Here is a 20,983-nt window from a genome sequence, read left to right as displayed (position 1 = left end):
TGGCTTAGTATTCCTATATCTTGCTGCATTTATTTCATTTTCCTATATTTTTGGTTGGGTCTTTCGCTAGGGTAATCTACAAATGTTTTTAGGCGAAAACTATCCACATAGACATTATTTTGTAATGTGAAATCTTGGTGAAAATCATCAAATCTAGTCTCGTTTGTGCTCACGCAAACTATGGTAGGTCTTCCCTATGCTAGTTAAGTGAAATTCTCACGCAAGGTAAAAAGAAAGAGGGTGGAGTGAGAAGTTAAAAATAACTTTTGGAAAAAATGTAATAATAACTACACACAATTTTTGGGTTTTTACTGGCTTTGAAGCACAAACAATGACGACTCCATCTTCTTTGTTCGGCTTGATCTGGTCCACTGCTAATGCCATATAAATTTTGTATTTAGTTAGGAGATTATTATCATGCTGACTCCTGTGTTGAAAACTTTTGTATTCGTGGTTTTGATTGATTTCTCACATTATGGCCAACAGCAGTTTGCAAAGGTTGCAGAGGAATGCCGCCTTTGTCTTGAAACTTGCATTATATATTGTGATCGTTTTGTGATGAAAGACTTATTTTGTTATGGGCACCATGTTGTTCTATGGAGAATGGAGCTCAATTTAACCACGAGGATCGTTGAGTTTAATTTAAAATATGCCATAAGTAACTTAACATTCGTAAGAACAAAATTGATTAAATACTTGTATTTTTTTAATTCGTAGGAATTTTGGTTTTTCTCAACTCTTTGGTTAAGTCTACTAAGAAAGAAGTCAACGTAATTACCGACACATTAGTGGAGATGACTACATTTGTCAAATTTATGATCATGTTATCATTTATACGACACAATTTTGACTTTTAATAATATATGTATTGTTTTTCTTTTGTAAAAGTGCTTTTAGTCAATGCTCACCATGAACTGGTCATTTTTAGAAGATGCGAGAAAACAAGGGAACTGCTCCAGAATAACCAAATGACAAGAAATGTCGTTTGTACTAACTAGTATATCTCAATTTAATAGTGCATCAATAAAAAAAAACTTAAAAAGATGGGAAGCATGAAATGCAAATTTAACTATTAGAGTTGACAATAATAATTCATAGAAAGCAAAAACATTAAGCCACCTTATGCTTCAAGGAGATCTAGAGTATTTGTCTGAAAGAACACCCACACAGACTCTCCAACTTCTTCAATAACAAAGAAAATGATGAAAAGAAGGGGAGGGGAATACAGGTAGAACAAAGGACAATCAAATGTTTACACCTAGTGAATTACAATATTGAACAGGCCTTTTGTGCTTTATTCTTCTTTTTCTTCTGCTTTGGTGGTTGAAGGACAACTCTTATGGCTGCATCAAACACCGCCTTCACGTTCTGCAATCAATACATCCAACAAACTTAAACTTCACATTAAATTAACCATTGTGAATTAGAAGAAACAAATTAATCAAAAAACCATATACCTCCTGTGATTTTGAACTGCATTCAATGTAAGCTGGTGCATTAATCAGCTTCCTCAGCTCTTCTCCCTTTAATAGGACCCACATGTCAGATTTAATTTAATATACATTTAACAAGTAGACAAGATCCTAGAGTGGCAGAATAAAAAATCACCTGAGCTGTGGTAATGGGAACGGCACCAGGATGGTCTATGCAGAACTGCTTATCATCCCGAAGATCTATCTCGATACAAATGACAAAATAATAGGAACTAAATATTAAGTCGAAAAAACCGGTACACTGATCAGGAAACTAGCACAATCATTTGTCTAACTGGAAGCTAACAAAACTACTTAGAGGGAGATTATTCGAAAATATTTAATACAAATCTGAAGACAGGGAAATACCAGTTGCAGATACAATGTATGGATAAAACTAAAACAAACCAGAAAGGCAGAAACATCAAAACATTGACCAAAACTGATGCATCAGATACCAGTAGAAAAACAATGGTGATGAAAAACAAAGAATATAATAGAACGAAATTGAAATGCACCAGAAATCCCCCCTTCCCCCTAGCAAACAAAAAGAACCGGTTCAGCAGTTAGCCAGTTCGACAAATGGAAACTTCCAAAGATATCTACATCATCAATATAGTTGATTATGAAATGCATGGGGCTATGTGATTTCATCATAGAAAAACCCTGATTAATACCATACATAAATAATGAGAAAGATGGCATCAACATATCGATATCACATTATGCAGCAATTAACATACCAAGCTTTGTTCCAACCAGAATTATGGGGACACCAGGTGCATAATGCTTCAACTCTGGAATCCACTGAAAATGAAACAAGAACATGTGATGTATCAGTAATTTCTCATAAACTAAACATTCTACTAACATATAACACAACCTGTATATATTGTTCACCGCAGATAAACCAAAATACATAAAAAAACACAGAGGACACCAAAGCAAAATGGGAACAAGCAAGCACCTTTTTGGAGACATTTTCATAACTGGCTTTGCTTATGAGAGAGAAAGCCAATATGAAAACATCGGCACCACGGTAACTCAAAGGTCTTAATCTGTTATAATCCTCTTGTCCTGTTCCACAAATAAACACAATAAATCCAGAGAGAACCTCCCAAATAACAAAATCCACCAAAATATAAATCAAATAACAAAACATTACCAGCAGTATCCCACAAACCCAGATTCACAATACTTCCATTAACAACCACATTCGCACTGAAATTGTCAAAAACTGTCGGCACATAATCCTGTTTTCAATCAAAAAGCAAGTTCAATAAAATAAATTGATAATCCAGCAAATTCACAAATCAATATCATCGTCAACACAAACTCAACCCAACTTTTAATTCCAACAATCACACATAAACTCGAACCCAAAATCTCACATTATATCCATTTCAACCTTTACACCAAACACTAAATGTATCATTTCAAATCACAATTTACATACCCAGTTGCCTTACAAAGTATTTTCCATACCAAAATTGAAATTTACATGAACTTAAATATAATCGAAACGCCTAAATTTTAAATTCAACAAACTCAACCCAATTACATATAAATTCCAAACCAAAATCCCACATTGTATCCATTTCAACCTTTAAATTAATATCCAACCCATCATTCCAAATCATAATTTACATACTCGGTTGCCTTACAAAGCATTCTCCATGCCAGATTTCAAATTTACAAGAATTTAAATATAACCCAAACACGGAAAAATCAAAATTTTCAATTCAAAGTTGAAAAAACAGGAATTTAAACACAACTCAAACAACCAAAAATAAAATATTTCAATTCAAAATCTCAAAAACAGGAATTTAAAAATAACACAAATAAGCAAAAATAAAAAAAAAATCAATTGAAAAAGCCAGGAATTTAAACACAACCCAAATACCCAAAAATGAAAATTTGAAATTCAAAAAGGAAAAAAAAGAAAAAGGGGAAGAATGACAAACCGTGGGGAAAGTATTGCTGGTGTAAGAAATCAACAAACAAGTTTTGCCAACAGCTCCATCACCAACAGTAACACATTTAATAAACCTAGAAGCACTCATCTTGAAAAATGAAATATCCAAAATAGCCTCAGATCTTCACCTGAGGACAGTCCCCCTCCTCCAGTACTTTCTTCTTCTTCTTCTCTTTCAATTACTATCACACATCTAACAAAAAAAAAAACACAATTTTTCACAATGAGAACAAAAATTAAGAAAGAAAAAAGAAAATGCAGAAGAAAAAGAAAACGAACCCTAATTGAGAAAATGCAGAATTGGGAAATATGGGGAAAAAAAGAAGGAAATGAGTAAACCCTAACCCTGTGAGAGAAGAAGGCAATTAACGAAGAAAGAAAGAGAAAGAACCTATTTGGAAGATGAGAGTGTGATTTTAGCGTTGAACCGTTCGTTTCGTTAACACAAGCTTCCAACTATTTCGTATATCCTCTAATTTTTTTACTCTACTTTTTATCTTTTTTGAATTATTTATTTCCTTTTTTGAACAAAGTTGTGTTTTTTTCTTTTCTTGAAAATGTAGAATGTCCTTATTATTGATTTCACGAACTTCTCGCAATGAAATTAGGATCCTCACTTATTAATTCATGGTCACGGACACTTTCTCGTTTGCATTTTCAGTTACTGTTAACACATGTTAATTAGTGATAGAAAGATGGGAGAGTCCAAGTTTGATTTTAATGCTAAAAAATCTTCGGAAACACTAGTTAAAAAACAAATATAAAAAATATATATTTTTAAAGTAAAATTTCCTTTTTTCAGTTCCTATAAATATGTTTTTAGTTTCTATAAATATATCAAATTTTCATTTTAGTTCCTCTAAATATTTTCTTCGATTTTTAGTCTCTTTAAAATTTTCAATTACCATTTTTTATCCTTATTTTAAGTCAAATTATATATTTTTTAATGAAATTGCGCACAATGTGTGGAATATTGTAAAAATCTCTGAAAAAAAAAAGAATTGTTTTAACAAAACTGGAATTAAATATAAATTTTTACCGCCAAAAATATAAAAAACATATTTAATTAATGTTTTGTTAAAAAAAATATATTTTTTTGGGAAAGATTCTTATATATTTTAAACTTTTCTGCAAAAAAAAAAATTCAAAAATATGAATTATACATATGAGTTTACTTAAAATGAGGGACCAAAAGTAAAAATAAAGAACTTTCGATGGACTAAAAGTCGAAGAAATTTTAAAAAAATTAAAATGAAAAGTTGATATATTTATAACGACTAAAACATATTTAACCTAAAAAAATATTTATAAGGAACTTTTGATATTGGCTCAATTTTTTTTGAACAGTGGTTGGTTAGGTTGGATTAGTGAGGAATGTTAGCAACAGTCTCTTTTGAGCACACTCTCTCTATCACTCACTCTTTTATTAGGTGAAATCAATATATGACATACACTTTGGAAATGAAACCCACAGAAAGTGGAGGGACATATATTAATTTTACCAAATAAAAGAGTGAGTGCTAGAAAAAGTGTTTAAAAGAGAGCGTTGCTAGCATTTCTATGGATTATTTTATCAAGTGAAGATTTTAGGAAGTGTCCACATTTCTCTAAGAACAACAATTCATTAAAATTTAAGGAAGCTACGATAGTTTTCCCCCTTCTTTTTCAACATTGTGAGGGTATCTATCTATTTTATGGTACAACATGGCCAACATATTGTGGTACTGGTCGCATATACATATTTAGACCGAACATCATTATTTAATTAAGCTTTATAAAAAAAATCATTATTTAATTAGTAATGTCGGAACTTATTTACGGTTTTGATTGATGATTGATAATAATTCAAAACTTATTTTTTGAATCATACTTCAAAACTTTTATCTCCAATTTTTCCTGTTTCATATGTTAGCCTTCAAACGTATGGTTGAATTATTAGCAAAAAAAATTAAAAGTAGTACTAAGAGTTGTTGGATCAAATGCTACAAGTCTCTTTAAGTAATCTCGAGTTTGAATGCGAGTGCACAATATTATTATAACTTTCAACAAATATGTTCACGAGTTCGATATTTGGTCAGTGTGTATGGAAAATACATATTAGAAGATGTCAACATTTTAAATAGATTTTCGTACATGCACGATGATTAATCTCTAACTTTAGGTTGAAGAATACCTAGATAATCAAAAAGTTAAACCGGTAACATGCGAGGATATCTAAATTAAATATTTGCATAAAAAAAATACTCCCTCCATCCCTATATGTAAGTCCTCTTTATCTCTAATAAAAGGGTGCTTACATATAAGGATGGAAGGAGTATAAGCACCGGCGGAGCCATAATTTTTTTGGAGCCTGGGCAAAATAAAACAACGATAAGTTTTAGTGACCGCCGCAACCGTAGATAGAGGTCCATAATATTTTTAAAATGGTCTCATTAGAATTACCTACGGTTTTTTTCGTAGGTAAAGGTGGAAAACATGCAGTGACAGTCATTTGGCAATGACAAACAAATTTAGCTACGGAAATTTGCCCTATAGTGACGAATTTTGGCCGTCACTAAAAGTCAAATTTCTTGTAAATTTCTCGTATAAGACTTGGCCGTCACAAAGTCGAATTTTGGCGCGTGCCCAGGCTAGCTTGGGTTAAAATTGCCCATGAGTATAAGACTTGCTAGTGAAGTGTATATGACTTGAAACTTGATCTACATGCAAATTAAGGCTTCAATTATGTGCAACACGTGTAGTTTGATGCGAAAATTCCCACCATTTTCGAATTTATGTTGAGTGACATTAGTTTTCCAAAGAAAGAAAATAACAAAGAATGTAAGAAAATCTGTGGAAGCATGTCAAACAAACAATAAAACCACCGAAGTTTTCTCTTGAGTCATGTAATTGAAACCCTAGTTCTTGAATATAATATCATATACTCAAACATCATAAATGATATATCACCATTTTCATAATGCTTGTGCAACAAGCAATACCCCCATGCACATGTTCATAACTTGGAAGCAACCATATATTGAATTTTTTTAATCCACTTTTCTGTTTTGTCAAACCAAAAACTACGATGTTGATCACTAATATTAGGCTTTTTGGTCATCACCACTATTGCTGCACTATTTTCTCTTTCAGCAGTTGTCCATTGTGCAGAAAAGGGTGTGACTTATGATGGTACATCACTCATCATCAATGGTCAAAGGATGCTTCTTCTCCTTCTACGGTTCTGTTCATTATCCTCGTTGTCCTCCTGAGGTACACATGCATTAGTGCATCTGTATTAGGATTTAAGTGATATGCATAGATTTGTATTTATGTTGAGACAATATAGTGAAATAAGATTAATATTTATGCAATACTTGTTTATTAATAGCGTTAGTGTATAGTTATTAAACTCTTGGATTTATCGCCTGCTTCATTTTGGTTAGATGTGGCCAGACATTTTCAAGAAAGCTAAACAAGTAGGGCTAAATGTGATTCAAAGTTTAAACATATGTTTTTCGGAACATTCATGAACCTGTGCATGGCCATGTAATGTCTGCATATCTTTTAAGACCAAATTTGATATATTTACTTGGATTGTAATAAGCTATTGCTAACAATTTTTTGTTATTATGTGCAGTTCAATTTTGAAGGAAATTACGATTTAATAAAATTTATAAAGATGATTGGGATCATGATATGTATGCAACACTTAGAGTTGGTCCATTCATTGAAGCATAATGAAATTATGGGTAAGGCCATATTCTTTGTTGATTCAAATTTTTCGTCCAAATACTAACGAGGGTTGAGTCAAACAGAAAGGTTATTCCTCCAGTGTGGCGAACCACGAGTTGAACTTTGTCGATAGAGACATATACGTTCATTGTGTGACGCTTTCTTGAGCAAGATTGACTCCGTATGAGAAGACCAATGAGTTCATCCAAAATAAGTTTCATCCAAATATTTGAATTAATACCACTGATCTTTGTAAATCTTGTTCAACTGATTTGAGCTAAGAGTTAAAGAAGTTGAAAAAGTTAATGATTCAAGGTTCAAACCCTAGTGAAGGAGAAGATACTAACATAACAATTAATATGCTGACATTTGTCTACCAATTTTTATTTTTTTCTTACCACAAATCTTTCCTTAATCTCGTTTTATTGGTTACTTTTCAGAGAATTACCAATATGGCTAAGAGAAATTCCCAACATTATATTCAGATCAGATAATCAACCTTTCATGGTGGTTTCCCTAACTCATGATCACATATCTGTTTTATAATTTCTTCTCAAAAAAGCATAAGTGACCTTAAAATACTAGTTGTATATATATGCAGTACCATATGGAACAATTCACCAAAATGATCATAAAGAAGATGAGGGATGAAAAGTTTTTTCCTCGCAAGCAGGTCCAATTATTTTGTCACAGGTTAACAATTGGAGATAACAAAAAGCAGTTCAAAAAAAGTATGTGTAATTCATTTATATCTTTGTTGACTACATTAGGTTTACGTTTCATCATTGTTGATTTGTTAGATTGAAAATGAACACACAGCTGTTCAACAGGCATACAAAGAACACGGCATGCGATATGTGCAATGGGAAGGAAACATGGCTGTAGGACTAGATACTGGAGTTCCATGGATCATGTGCAAGCAAGTGAATGCTCTAGGACCAGTGGTAGGTTCACTCAATATTCCTCTTTAACGATTTCAATTTTTTCCTTTATTGTCAATGGAAATTGATAGGAAGAACAATTATGTAGATGAACACTTGCAATGGAAGGTACTGTGGAGATACTTTTTCTGGCCCTAATAGCCCTAATATGGACTGAGAATTGGATGGACGACACAGTAAGTGTTCAAAATTTTCCATTACTTGCAATGGAAGGTACTTCAGTGCACGTTTGATTATTTTGTATTAGAATTGATTGTCACCAGAACTCTTGATTTTGTTACCAGAATTCGGTTTGATTAGATGTGATAAAAAGTAACATTTGTATTAGGTTGAAAAATTTATACCAAGTTTTTTTTAAAGTAAAAACAAGTCAACTTGATTCATTTCACTTCAAACTCAACTTTAACTGAATCAACTTTATAATTTGAAATTTTGTTTGAGAAAATTCTCATCTAAACATACACTTGCGACATTACAGATACCGAGCATTTGGAGACCCTCCATCTGAAAGAACAGCTGAAGACATTGCAATTGCTGTTGCTCGTTTCTTCTCAAAGAAAGGCACAATGGCTAACTATTACATGGTAAAAAACATGGCTTTCCAAGCTTTGGTGTTAAATTTTGTGCCAAAAACCAAATAACATCACTCTGATAACATGTTATCTGTTTTGAAGTATTATGGTGGAACAAATTTTGGCAGAACATCGTCTTCTTTTGTGACAACTCAATACTATGATGAAGCTCCTATTGTCGAATATGGTTAGGCACGTTGGACTTGATCCCTTATAAAAATTATAGTACACCATTCAACTTTCTAGATGTCCAACCTTATGTGCTTTTGTTTGTGATATTCACAGGTCTACCAAGGGAACCGAAATGGGGTCACTTTAGAGACTTGCATGATGCTTTAAAACTTTGCCAGAAAGCTTTGCTATGGGGAACTCAACCAGTGCAAATGTTGGGTAAAGATTTGGAGGTAGGCCAAAAACAGTTTGGTTCTTACGTTTCAATGTTGCCATTCAAATGGAAACCATGTCCAAAGGAATGGTTTGGGTGAATGGGAAAAACCATTGGCCGTTATTGGTCATCATACCTCTCTCCTCTTGGAAAGCCTTCTCAGCCAGTGTAAGTATTGTGACATTACCATAGTAATAACTGTCTAAAACTCTAAATTACATGCATGCAGTCAAGACATGTATATGGTTAGTGATAGTAGTTGAAGCTAAAATCTTGTTTCCATGTTTTGTTTTCATAGATATCACACTCCAAGGGCGATCTTGCAGCCAAAGAATAATTTTCTGGTTGTGTTAGAGGAAATGGGAGGGAAACTAGATGGTATAGAGATCCTAACTGTCAATAGAGATACAATTTGCAGCATAGCAGGAGAACATTATCCTCCAAATGTTGAGACATGGAGCAGATATAAAGGTGTGATAAGGACCAATGTGGACACCCCAAAACCAGCAGCAAACTTGGTGTGTTTGGACAACAAAACAATTACTCAAGTGGATTTTGCAAGTTATGGTGATCCGGTGGGAAATTGCGGACATTTCATCCTTGGAAAGTGCAATGCACCAAATAGCCAAAAAATTGTGGAATAGGTTAACACAATAGTTTTTTTCCTTCTTGATTTTCTTTTCTCACAATACAACTTTGTAATAGACTCTTGACTATATAATGGACAAAAATGACTTATCAATTATTGATCATGCCGCAACTTCTAATAATACAACTTTTTTTCTTTCTTTCTAACAATACAACTTTGTAATAGACTCTTGACTATATAATGGGAACCGTCGGCGTCATCCCAAGCACAGGAAAAATACAAGTGAGGTTATCACAACATACAAGCATTCACTATAAATTACAAGGAATTGCATAAAGCTGCAATAGAAACATCGAGCCGAAATATCAAGATTTACAGAATGCCTGTAGTGTATCATCTAGAGCCTTTCTGTCATAATCCCCTGTGAAAACGCAATTTCCTAGAGGACCCTTTAGTAGGATAAGTCTCAGCAATCCGTCTGCTACCTTCTTATCAACCTGATATGCCAATATAAATGAACTTTTAGTCAGCACAGTAAAAGCAAATAGAGCATTGAGTATTGAAACTGAAGCATCATCCCTTACCGCCATGACAGACTTAAACATGTCCACAGTCATCATTTCAGGAGGCACAATAGGTAACTTAGTCTGTTTCAAAATGTCACTAACTCGCTTCACAATAGAATCATCAATCCAACCAAGGCGATATGACATGTCAACAGCCATTACCTGTGAACATTGGCATAAAGTTTCCCTCAGAATAGAAACAAATGCAGGTATAGTTCATGGTTTTATTGTAAAAAATATATATTTATACCGTGCCAGCTGCAACAGCCTCTCCATGAAGCCACTGCCCATAGCCAACGCTAGTTTCTATTGCCTAAAAAAGGTGCCATGAGAAAGAACATTAAATCAAAGAAGTAAATTTACTGATAAAGAAAAGGCAGAAACAATTTTTGTTACTATTTAGATGAAAACAACTTGAACAGCAAACAAACATGCATTCTTAGATTTTTAATCATTATATTATTCATTTAGATGAAAACAACTTGAACAGCAAACAAACACGAAATGGGGCATGAGTGATAAATTAATCAAAACAGTAATAACTAAAATGCATATTATTCATAACATTTTCTTTATTCTAACATTTTGTAGCATAGTTATCAAATCCCAATTTAAATCCCAAAATCGCGGAGTTTACGATTTCACTGAGCCTCACCGGTCCAGATTGTGCATAGAATACCGATTTGGTGTAATGGGCTTGGGCGCTTGGCCCAAAACTAGTATAAATGACACTTAATTTTTTTTTTAAAAAACTAACCTTTTTCCAACCATCCCCCCCTTTCTTCCAAAAACACCCCCTTATTGTAACCACATCCACTTTTTCCCTCGAAAAATGCTCTAGTATTACTATGTATATATACTAGTATTATTATTTTTTCCTTGATTTTATGTTTTACAAACTCGTTACCCCCTTTTGATTCTACAAAATTAATTGGGTAAGATCCTTCAATCTTGGTTGCAATCTTATGTTTTACGATCTTGCTATCCCCTTCGATCTTATGCAAGATCTCGATCCTGACAACATTGCTCTGTATAAACTTAAATAACATGTTTGATTAAATTGACTATTGATTTCAATAACCATCTAATATCGATTAAATTGACAATATTGCTACACTAATTCTTTTTCATTATTTTGACAATTTTATACTTGATAATGAAGACATACAAAATGTATAACCTAAGTTATAAATATTTCAAACATCAAGAAAGCGAAGAATTGCCTTCACAGCAAAGATTTCAAAGTTTTGCATCCGAAATAATACAATAAACAGTAAAAACTACTTACATGGCCAAATGTATGACCCAAGTTCAATGTTGCCCTCACTCCACCTTCTCTCTCATCCAAGGACACAACCTCAGCCTTGTTTTCACACGATCGCTTTATAGCATATGCCAATGCATTAGGATCTCTGCAATGGATGCCGATAATTTGTAAAAATTGGAAGAGTAGTAGAGCATTACAAAGGCAATTGGACAACATTAAGATGAAAAAAGATAGACAAATAATAAATAGGGTAACATGATACACAATAATGTACAGATACTACAAAAATGGTATTGTTTTTGAAACTTTGCATCCGATTGAGTGAGGGAGCACACATGAAAATTGAGCTATGACAGGAAAATGATATGTAGATAATTTTTATTTTTTACATATATAAATATGGAAATTTAATTTAAAAGATGTTGCCATATACATACCCCTATAATTTTCTTTTAAAAAACTGTAGCAGTGGTATATAGTACTAGCGTATTAGATAATCATATTTGTACATGTGCAACATGGTTAACATGTAATGGGAAGTCAAAAAGGTCAAGCTAGAGATGCCTTTTCAAGCCAAAAGTACATTTCCTAGAAGAACTGCTTTTATGTAATATGAAACGTTAAACCGATTAATACAAGCTTCATATCAGAAATGGAAGAAGCTAGTAATAGGAACAAAAGCTTGTTACACTACTCCTAGTAAGATTTTACCTGGCCATTAATGCCTGCATATTTTTCTCTTGCCACTCAAAAAATTCTGTATCCCTAATGAGCCCATACTTTATAACCTCTGCAAAACCTGATGCCAGTTCCCTCTCTGGTAATGTGTCTAATGTGTCTGTGTCTATAAGCACACATTGAGGTTGGTAAAAAGCACCAATCAAGTTCTTCCCAAGGGGATGGTTTATACCAGTTTTGCCACCAACTGAAGAATCAACCTAAGAGCATAATACACAATTCAATGAATATGGAAAAAGGTTAACTTATGTATCATAGACTAGAACCATCAACATAACACAGAGCATAACAAATCTAATTAACATATACTGTGAAAAGAAATTTAAAAAGAGCAGCTTAAGACCTGTGCCATAACAGTGGTTGGAATCTGAATAAAATTAACACCACGTAGGAATGAAGCGGCAGCAAAGCCACACATGTCGCCAATCACACCACCTCCAAGGGCAACAAAAGTACACCGCCGGTCCAATCGAGACTCAATGGCCTTGTCAAACACTTTCATAAGAGTATCCTGTCAGTTGACCACACAATCAATTTTTACAACATTACCAAGAGTGTCAATAAACACAAAACCAATTCAAACACAAAATAAAGACCTACCATGTCCTTGTACTGCTCACCGTCCGGTAAAATTACACTCTCAACAGAAACATTTGGGTTTCCACTTGTTAAAGCATCAACAACCTTGTCTAGATACAAAGGTGCAACTGTAGTGTTAGTGACAATAAGGACCTTCTTTCCATGGACATGCCTATTATTATAAACATGAAATAAAATCAGTTTTACATCATAAAGTTTAATTCTCATGCATGTTTGTAGTTGAGTAGGAAACTATACAATTAGGGATGGCAAAAGGATCCACTGCGTAAATTGTAAAATACTGCACTTGTCCCTAAATATCTGAGCCTCTTGAGATATTTTCTCGTCTCTTTTTACAAGACTCGTTTCAAATTTTCAACTGCATCAACTATTTTTTTCACTAACATACCCCTAATCATGTTACATATTTTTCCACAACTTAAAAAAAAAAAAAAAAACTATGATGATTATGAAAAGGAAATTGCTACTTATAACGAAAGGAAACCTCGCGTAAACATCACGATATCACAAAGTACCCCATGTATCACCCAAAAAAACTACCTCATGATCTCGCGTATATTCCGAACAGCAACAAAGTCAATTGGTCAATTGTGTTTCGCGAACTGTTTGTGGTCAAAGCATCACTCTTATGAAAACATAAATTAATTCTCTCGAAAACTTGTTAAACAATACCATTTGTCTGTAAATTTAACATTATTGCCAACTTTCTAAAATATCTCCAATAATATCTACAGGGTGCAATTTAATTGGATACATACTTTCTTTCAAAAAAAAAAAAAAACATTGGATACATACTTAAAAGTATACAACTTAAACCTTAATTGAAAATTGATAACGTGAAATTGCTTGCAACTGTAAGTCTGTCACTACCAATTTACTAATCATGAAACATAGGCTAAAATTGCAAATAAAAATTCTAAAAATTAAATTTTTAACGAAATTCATCACAATTACCTTTGAAGAAGTTCAGGTTTATTGAGCAACCCGGATCCGATGTAAATGGGGTAGCTCCGATTACCCAAATCAACGTTAACAATGGTGGGAACACCAGGTTGGATTTTTGCTGAAAAGGGGTCCATGAGTTGAGAGGAACTAGCGCATATTGGTGACCTAAGAGGTGTAGAAAGAGAGATTTTTTTAGGAAAAAGGTTGGTGGAGTGAGGGGAGAAAGAGTGGGGGTGTAGAAAGTTAGGATTTTGAAGGGAGGAGAGGTGAATTGGTTGTTGTTTGAGGGAGGGGGAGATGGAGATGGAGAATTGGGTGGGTGTGGAAGCCATCGGAATTGGAATTGGAATTTCGGTGGTTGGTGATTGTAGAAGAATGTAACAAGAAGAATATCAACATGGGTGTTCGCTTTTTGTTGAAATGAATATTGTGTTAGGTGAGAAGGATTCGGATCCTCTTCTGTTTCACTTTTGAGCCTATATGATCCGTTGGATTAATCCAACGGTGGATAGATAAAATGTTAAATAATTAATAATTAAATAAAAAAAGATGTTTCCTTTCCTACTACTACCACTTGTTGTAACCTCATCAGATGAAGGATCAATTTTAATCGGAGACATTGCAGTTTCTCTCAGGTAAATTCACTTTCTTCTCTCTTCTTTATTAGGGTTTTGAAAAAACAGTCAAAAAAGCATGTAATAAATATCATCATTCCACCAACGTAGAATGCTTAAATTGACATGCATTTGATTCCCATGATTCTCAATCGTATAAAGTTTATTTTTTTACCCTTTTCCATTCATGGGTTTTCTCTGATTTTTGAGATTTTCATTCTTCACTGGATGCATGCAGAGTTGTTAATTGCATGTACAGTGGCTATCACTCTGCTAACATTAGGCATATTTTGCAACGTGAGCTTAGCTCAGTTGGTATGGACAATGTATAATATATGCAATTTTCGGGATTCGAATTCCGGCCACCACCAAAAAAAAAGAGGCATATTGTGCAACCATATAGTCCATTTGTGATATTTCCTTAGTTTTGCTATTGATGCATTTAATTTAGTGAATTTTTTGTTTTTAATTGATGTTGTTTGCTTTGTTGGTGCCAATCAATTTGGTTTCTCCCTTCAAAAAAATCAATTTGGTTTCTGAATTAGTACCATATATTTTTATCTTTAGTGTGCCGTGCTTGTGTTTGTATGTGGCAAATCTGTAGGTTATATTGTGAGTTATGAGTCGCCCTCGCCCTGCCCCTGTCGTTTTCTTTGTGTGTGTCCTGTTGTGGCCGGAGTTTTGTGTTCCGGAGTTATGAGTGCTTGCGTAAGAAGATAAGCTCAATAAAGTCAGTCCAAACAGATCGTAATTTCATATACTTTTGCTGTTTTTGTTGTTTGTTTGCACCCGTTTAATTATTGCTAGCCACAATGAATTAGAATCTTATATCCAACTACTAGAATTCACTCTTGCTATGATCATCCTCTTAGGTTTATGCAAACATGTGTTTTCATGAGTGTATATTGTGTGTGACTGTATGTGTTTAAACTCCTCTTTATCGATTACTTATGTTAGTTAAAATATAGATGGCACGCCGAATTACCAGATCAAGAAGGCTAGAAACGCAGCAGCTAGAACAGTCAAGGGCTAAGTGGACAGCATCACTTACTAAGATACTGGCAGATTTGATGGTTGACCAAGTACACAAAGGGAACAAGCAAAACAATTCATTCAATAAGAAAGCATGGAAACATATTTGTGATGGATTTCACAACAAAACAGGTCTGAAATGGGATAAGGAAAAACTCAAAAACCGACATTCAGTGTTGAGGAGACAGTATGCTATTGTGAAGCCCATTCTTGATGAAGGTGACTTTGTTTGGGATGAAGCCACGGGAGCTATAATTGCGAATGATGAAATTTGGGCAGAATACATCAAGGTATGTTCATCCATCATTTGTTTTGTTGTTATTAATTGAATACAACAAAATGGTCCTTCTTCGGGGAGGAAACTTTTGAATTGTTTCTATTAGGATTTACCCCTCTTCTAAAGTAAGGGGCTCTACTTAAGAGGGAAAAGTGGGGAGTATAGCTATTAATTGAAAAATCAACAGTTCAGATTATAATAATATGCATTGCACATTCTTGACAAACTATGAAGTTATTTAAATCTTAACCGTTGATCTTCTGATAAATAACAATAATCCCCAATCTTTCCTTTCACTTTAGAGAAGCCAAATCATTTCTAGTTTCATTGTACTTGACAAACACAAAAAAAAAAAAAAAAAGAATTTTAGAAACCCATTTTTGTTTTTTTGAGAGGAGGAGGGGTATTCGGATATATTTTTTTGTATTATTTTGGCGATAATCTATTCGCTGTTCTGTATTAAATACTTGATGTAACTCTTGAAAAATTACAGAACAATCCTGACGCCGAGACTGTAAAAAGTGGTGGCTGTTCAATCTTTAAGGAGCTATGTACAATATTCTCTGAGGCAGCAACGAACGGACAACATGAATATGCTGCATCTGATAGTGAACACACTCCTAGAGCTCCTTGTCCAGAATTGTTGAGCACACATCAAGATGAGTCTTCATCTGAATCCGAGGATGAGGAAGATGCAAATGGCCCCCAAACAGTTCAACCTACTACACCTACAGCAACTTGTAGTAGTCGCAAAAGAGGGCGTAAAGGAGTTGATGGTGCTATTGCAGACGCTATATTAGAGATGGCATCTGCTTCAAAGATGAGAGCAGCTGCCATAGAGCAACATAACTCTAAATACAGCATATCTGACTGTATCAAGGATTTAGATTTAATGGAAGGTGTTGATCAACAACTATATTTTGCTGCTCTAGATCTTTTCAACAATCCTAATGCAAGAGAGATATTTTTGTCTCTCAAAAAGGATAAACGTTTAACTTGGTTGCACCACAGGTGTGCTGTTGTATCCAATAGATAGGTTGAAAAATATATGAAATGATATCTTTTTGGCCACTTTGATATGTTAGTGTTGAATTATTCACAAGGAAACTCATCAATATCATGAAAGCTCCTCGAGTTTTTGTGTTAAAAGATATTAATGTCTGATTGACATGCAACTATACTAACAATTGAAGCAATCTGTATCACCAAACATGCACTAAAGAGTGAGTTGAATGAATTGATCAAGTCTTACAATCTTCACTAAATGCACTAAAGATGTTGGTCATTTTTATCAGAAGTGCAGATTGATGTTCTCGTCTAGTTTTTAATCTAAAAGTTGACTGAATGCATGCTTGAAACTTGTTTAGTGACTTACGAGACGTGAAAACAGAGAAGCAATACATGTTAGTTTGGTGCAAGCTTACGTCTGGGTGTTGAATCTCAAAACATAGTAACATACCAAATTTGTTTGGAATTGTGATATAAGAGTTGATGGATTTTTTGTTCAAAAAAAAAAGAGTTGATGGATTTTTCAGTTTTCCGAAGATTTCGGCAATCTCTTCATTTGTTGGGGGTGATTTGGAAGCTCAACAGTCTACCAATTACATAGGCAAAGAAGTATCATGAGTTTGGTAGTCACTATTCTCCATGGAGATGCTAAGGTGATGTTTGAATGAGTTTATGTATGTTTTGCATCAGGTTCGAATATACTTATAAAAAATAACTTATGTCTATAAATTCTTTTAAATTTATTTCATTGTGCTCATTAGAGTAACTTATAAATAATTAAATACTGTCTAATAAGCTTATCAAGATAATTTGTTAAATAAGTGCTTAATTGAAGTGTTTACAAAAGTGTGCTCTAAATTATCATTAATTAATATTCCTCTTTATATGTTTGACTTGCATTATATTTCAAAAACCCAAACCAATGTTACTTTATTGACAAGTTTTGAGTTTGTCAAAAGCCAAGAGTTGTAAGAGAGAAACTAGAACACTTTCTGAGAGCCCTTTGTAAGTTATAAAGAAGATTTGCGGGATTTTAAAATTAGAGAAGCTAATAGCAGAATCTAACTAAAGAAAAAGAAAAGTGAACAGTAAGATTTACTCTTAATATCTTCATTGTATTGATAAATGCACAAGTATAACATGTAGATGTATAGAATATACACAACTAGTTGTAGAAACTAGAAACCATGATGAATGTAGCTGATAAATGCACAAACAATCACAGTTTAGGTTGAAATACAAAGTTTAGGTAACATAAGTATTAAGTTTGGCATTTAAGCAGTAGGGTAAGATGCCTGCATTGCAATGCCACAGAGCCCTTCAGCAGCTTCAACTCCCCTTTGCATCATAATGTAACCTTCTTCACCCCAATCAGTTCCCCATGAGTTCTTAACCAACCAATACTTGGTTCCATCATTACTGACACCATAACCTACGGCAGTGACACCGTGATCCAACTCAGTTCCGCATGAACCGGTAAATACACCACTTTTGTAAAATTGAAAGTCAGAGCCACTAGCATCAATTGCTACAGAAATTGGTTGATTTGCCACTGCTTTTTGCAGTGCTTGCTCATTGTTGGCAGGAACATCTTCATACCCGGTAATAGTAGTTGCTTGAATGGATGCTTTATTTGCATTACATGTTCCATCAACACCCTGATAGGGGTATTGAGCTTCAGTGTTGAGTCCATGATTTTGAATGATGAATTTGAAAGCATCATCCATAAGACCACCCTCACAACCTTGGTCTACACCTTTTGTGTCACAATCAACAAGTTCTTGTTCTGATAAAGAGACCAACTTTCCAGTACTCAACTTATGAATTCCTTCGGTTGCTGCAACAGCAGAAAACGCCCAACAACATCCTACAAAATGCAAGTTAAAATTTACCCGAGTTAGATGAAAATTCAATTTTTGATCACATTGAATTAAATGCATTAGTTTTTAGATAGAAACGTACCACATTGGCCTTGGTTCTTCACAGGTGTCACTGCTCCTTTCTTCCTCCAATCCACTGTAGATGGGATTGCACTTACATTTTCATACTTAAAAGTAGTTGTCCTTATGATTGATGAGCACATATGTCCCTTGAATTTGTTCCTAGATGCTACAAACTCCTCATTGGTGAGGTCTGCAAATTGATTAATGCCTAGTTTGTATGATTCGTTATTGTCACCATTATTGAAAGCTTCAATGTATTTCATGTTTTCTGTGAATATCTTGAAACGCTTCTCCCTTTCTTGATGATCCTTATAGACTTTGCCATAGTGATTCATCCACCGCTCATGCCTCTCATGCATGGAGCCATCTTGGAGAGTACGAGAGGTGACTTGAATAGCCCACAATCCCAAGCAGAAAACCAATGCCAATGAAATATGATATAATTGATTATTAGCAGCCATGGTAGAGCTAGTGAAATGTGATAACAATGAGAACAAATAACTGCTTTGAGGTTGATTAGTAAGCAGTTAAATGTGAGAAAGATGAGTGGTGCTTATACTCAAGAATATTGTGGTATTTATAATAGACAAAACAAATTTTATTAACATTGTTGTAGCTTTCAATTTTGAAGTTTAAAACAAAATTCTCTTCTATACGTTCCCGGGAGAATTTTCTGATTGAGACCCTTGTAGATAGATGGCTATGGACAAATTTTGTGTCAAGGAGGTTTTAATAATAAATAGTTTAATCCAAAGGATTCCGTGTGAGCTGGAAAAGTTTTGGATCATGAAAGTTGAAGGTTTGACAGTATAATTAACTTTATGTGCTTGCAAATTGTTAATTAGACATGACCAAATGAAATCTTTTCAAAATCGAATACAAGGTTTCTCTACCTAAATATAAGTCATATTTGAGAAAAACTTATTTATTTAAGTGTAAGTTTGTTTTCAAATTTTGCCAGATGTATTGGTTATTTCTGCAAAAAAATACTCATAATTTTCATTGGTACCAAAAAATATTCATAATTAATCGACTATCTTTCAGTGTCATTGTTTAATTAAAATATTAACTGAATGACAATTTTAGAACATCAATACATAAAATTTCTGAATGACAATTTTAGAACATCAATACATAAAATAAATCAATTTTCTATGCTACTTTTCTTATATGTAAAATTATTCGAAGATGTTTACAATAAGAAATAGAAGAGTAAATTATGCTAATTATCTTGAGAGATGCTTAAATTACACTACTATCCACTCTTATGTTAAAATATATCCCAACTCATCCTCTTATCTCTTCAAAAGAGTAGTGATATTTGAACAACCATTTTTGACAATTATCATGACAACTTCCTTTTCCTCTTTTTCTATTGATCAAAAACAATGGAAAGAGAAAAAGGAAGAGAAAGAATAAAAACATAATGTGAGTATGAAAGAGAGAGTTGTCAAAAGGTTGTCATAAAATGGTTGTACAAATATCATTTCTCTATTCAAAATATATTAGAAGAAAAAAAAATTACACTATCCTTCCATAAGAGATGATTGAATGACATTCCTCTCTCTTTTTATGTTAAAATATACACTCTCATCTCTCTCCTTTAAAAAAAAAAATCTGCACTCCCATCCCTTGTCACAATTTTTTGGTCATTTTTTAATATAATTAAATATCTATTATGTATTATTTTTATCTATTTTTCATCACAATATTGTTAACAGCATATTATAAAACTATGAAAGAAAATCAGATAAATTATATATTTTACATTCCAACCTTTGTTTTCATAAATTATTTTTTACATATCTACAATATAAAACTCATATACACTAGCATCTAATAATATTATCATTACAAAATTTTGGTTTGTAAAAGACACATCAACGTCTTTTGAGAAAAAATACACTAGGAAAGAAAAAATCACATGTATGAATGATTTGAACCAAAAAAAGGAATAATCGACTAAACTCTTACAAAAATTGAAGATAAATAATTGTGCGAGCATGTATGAATGCGAGCACTTAGATATCTAGAGGTTACGAATACGGATATTGAAGTTGTTAAACACAAAGACACAAGGTCTAGGTATTTTTTGAATTTGCACGTATGGAGAAGGGCACCATAGTGTCCTACCATACCCTCTCATCCCTAGAAGGGATTGTGTCTATATATATATATATATTAACGGAAGAGGAAAGAAAAATGTGATTCAAATTTCTCTAAAAGAAAGAAGAGTCTAATTTACTCAAAATAGAAAGGCATTCACTCATTCCATACATTTTGTACGAATTTTAAGATTTTCCCATGAACATTTAAAAATTATAACTACCCTTGATTGTTTTACA

General features: G+C 33.4%; 4 protein-coding genes and 1 pseudogene across 7 annotated transcripts; 2 read left to right on the top strand and 3 right to left on the bottom strand.

The window, feature by feature from the left end:
- Positions 1 to 1,035: 1,035 nt before the first annotated feature.
- Positions 1,036 to 3,997, bottom strand: LOC11421840 (rac-like GTP-binding protein RHO1). 3 transcript variants are annotated; one of them, XM_024784198.2, is made up of 8 exons: positions 3,839 to 3,997; positions 3,437 to 3,640; positions 2,638 to 2,725; positions 2,440 to 2,549; positions 2,216 to 2,279; positions 1,609 to 1,673; positions 1,458 to 1,523; positions 1,036 to 1,368 (listed from the first exon to the last, which is right to left on the bottom strand). In XM_024784198.2, the coding sequence occupies exons 2-8, from the start codon at positions 3,533 to 3,535 to the stop codon at positions 1,267 to 1,269; spliced, it is 594 nt and encodes a 197-aa protein (XP_024639966.1). In that variant the 5' UTR covers positions 3,536 to 3,640; positions 3,839 to 3,997; the 3' UTR covers positions 1,036 to 1,266. The 3 variants fall into 3 exon arrangements, with proteins under 3 accessions (XP_024639966.1, XP_003612214.1, XP_024639965.1); XM_003612166.4 differs by having other exon boundaries at positions 3,793 to 3,946; XM_024784197.2 differs by having other exon boundaries at positions 3,727 to 3,923.
- Positions 3,998 to 5,870: 1,873 nt separating this feature from the next.
- Positions 5,871 to 9,740, top strand: LOC11433999 (beta-galactosidase 13-like; annotated as a pseudogene).
- Positions 9,741 to 9,777: 37 nt separating this feature from the next.
- LOC11420575 (3-dehydroquinate synthase, chloroplastic) lies at positions 9,778 to 14,191 on the bottom strand. The gene is made up of 8 exons (XM_003612164.3): positions 13,774 to 14,191; positions 12,820 to 12,970; positions 12,563 to 12,730; positions 12,193 to 12,419; positions 11,503 to 11,626; positions 10,465 to 10,527; positions 10,233 to 10,376; positions 9,778 to 10,145 (listed from the first exon to the last, which is right to left on the bottom strand). The coding sequence occupies exons 1-8, from the start codon at positions 14,094 to 14,096 to the stop codon at positions 10,014 to 10,016; spliced, it is 1,332 nt and encodes a 443-aa protein (XP_003612212.1). The 5' UTR covers positions 14,097 to 14,191; the 3' UTR covers positions 9,778 to 10,013.
- A 119-nt stretch (positions 14,192 to 14,310) lies between these two features.
- Positions 14,311 to 16,952, top strand: LOC11424850 (L10-interacting MYB domain-containing protein). Of its 2 annotated transcripts, none has more exons than XM_003612163.4 (3): positions 14,311 to 14,399; positions 15,347 to 15,700; positions 16,181 to 16,952. In XM_003612163.4, the coding sequence occupies exons 2-3, from the start codon at positions 15,347 to 15,349 to the stop codon at positions 16,721 to 16,723; spliced, it is 897 nt and encodes a 298-aa protein (XP_003612211.1). In that variant the 5' UTR covers positions 14,311 to 14,399; the 3' UTR covers positions 16,724 to 16,952. The 2 variants fall into 2 exon arrangements, with proteins under 2 accessions (XP_003612211.1, XP_024639964.1); XM_024784196.2 differs by having other exon boundaries at positions 14,335 to 14,399; positions 15,336 to 15,700.
- An 825-nt stretch (positions 16,953 to 17,777) lies between these two features.
- On the bottom strand, positions 17,778 to 19,204 carry LOC11430286 (senescence-specific cysteine protease SAG39). The gene is made up of 2 exons (XM_003612162.4): positions 18,658 to 19,204; positions 17,778 to 18,562 (listed from the first exon to the last, which is right to left on the bottom strand). The coding sequence occupies exons 1-2, from the start codon at positions 19,097 to 19,099 to the stop codon at positions 17,970 to 17,972; spliced, it is 1,035 nt and encodes a 344-aa protein (XP_003612210.1). The 5' UTR covers positions 19,100 to 19,204; the 3' UTR covers positions 17,778 to 17,969.
- Between the last annotated feature and the right edge of the window lie 1,779 nt (positions 19,205 to 20,983).

This window comes from Medicago truncatula, chromosome 5 (genome assembly GCF_003473485.1).
Source record: "Medicago truncatula cultivar Jemalong A17 chromosome 5, MtrunA17r5.0-ANR, whole genome shotgun sequence".
Lineage (NCBI taxonomy): Eukaryota > Viridiplantae > Streptophyta > Magnoliopsida > Fabales > Fabaceae > Medicago > Medicago truncatula.
The sequence above is the reverse complement of the archived record's forward strand: the minus strand, read 5'-3'. Positions and strand labels throughout refer to the sequence as shown.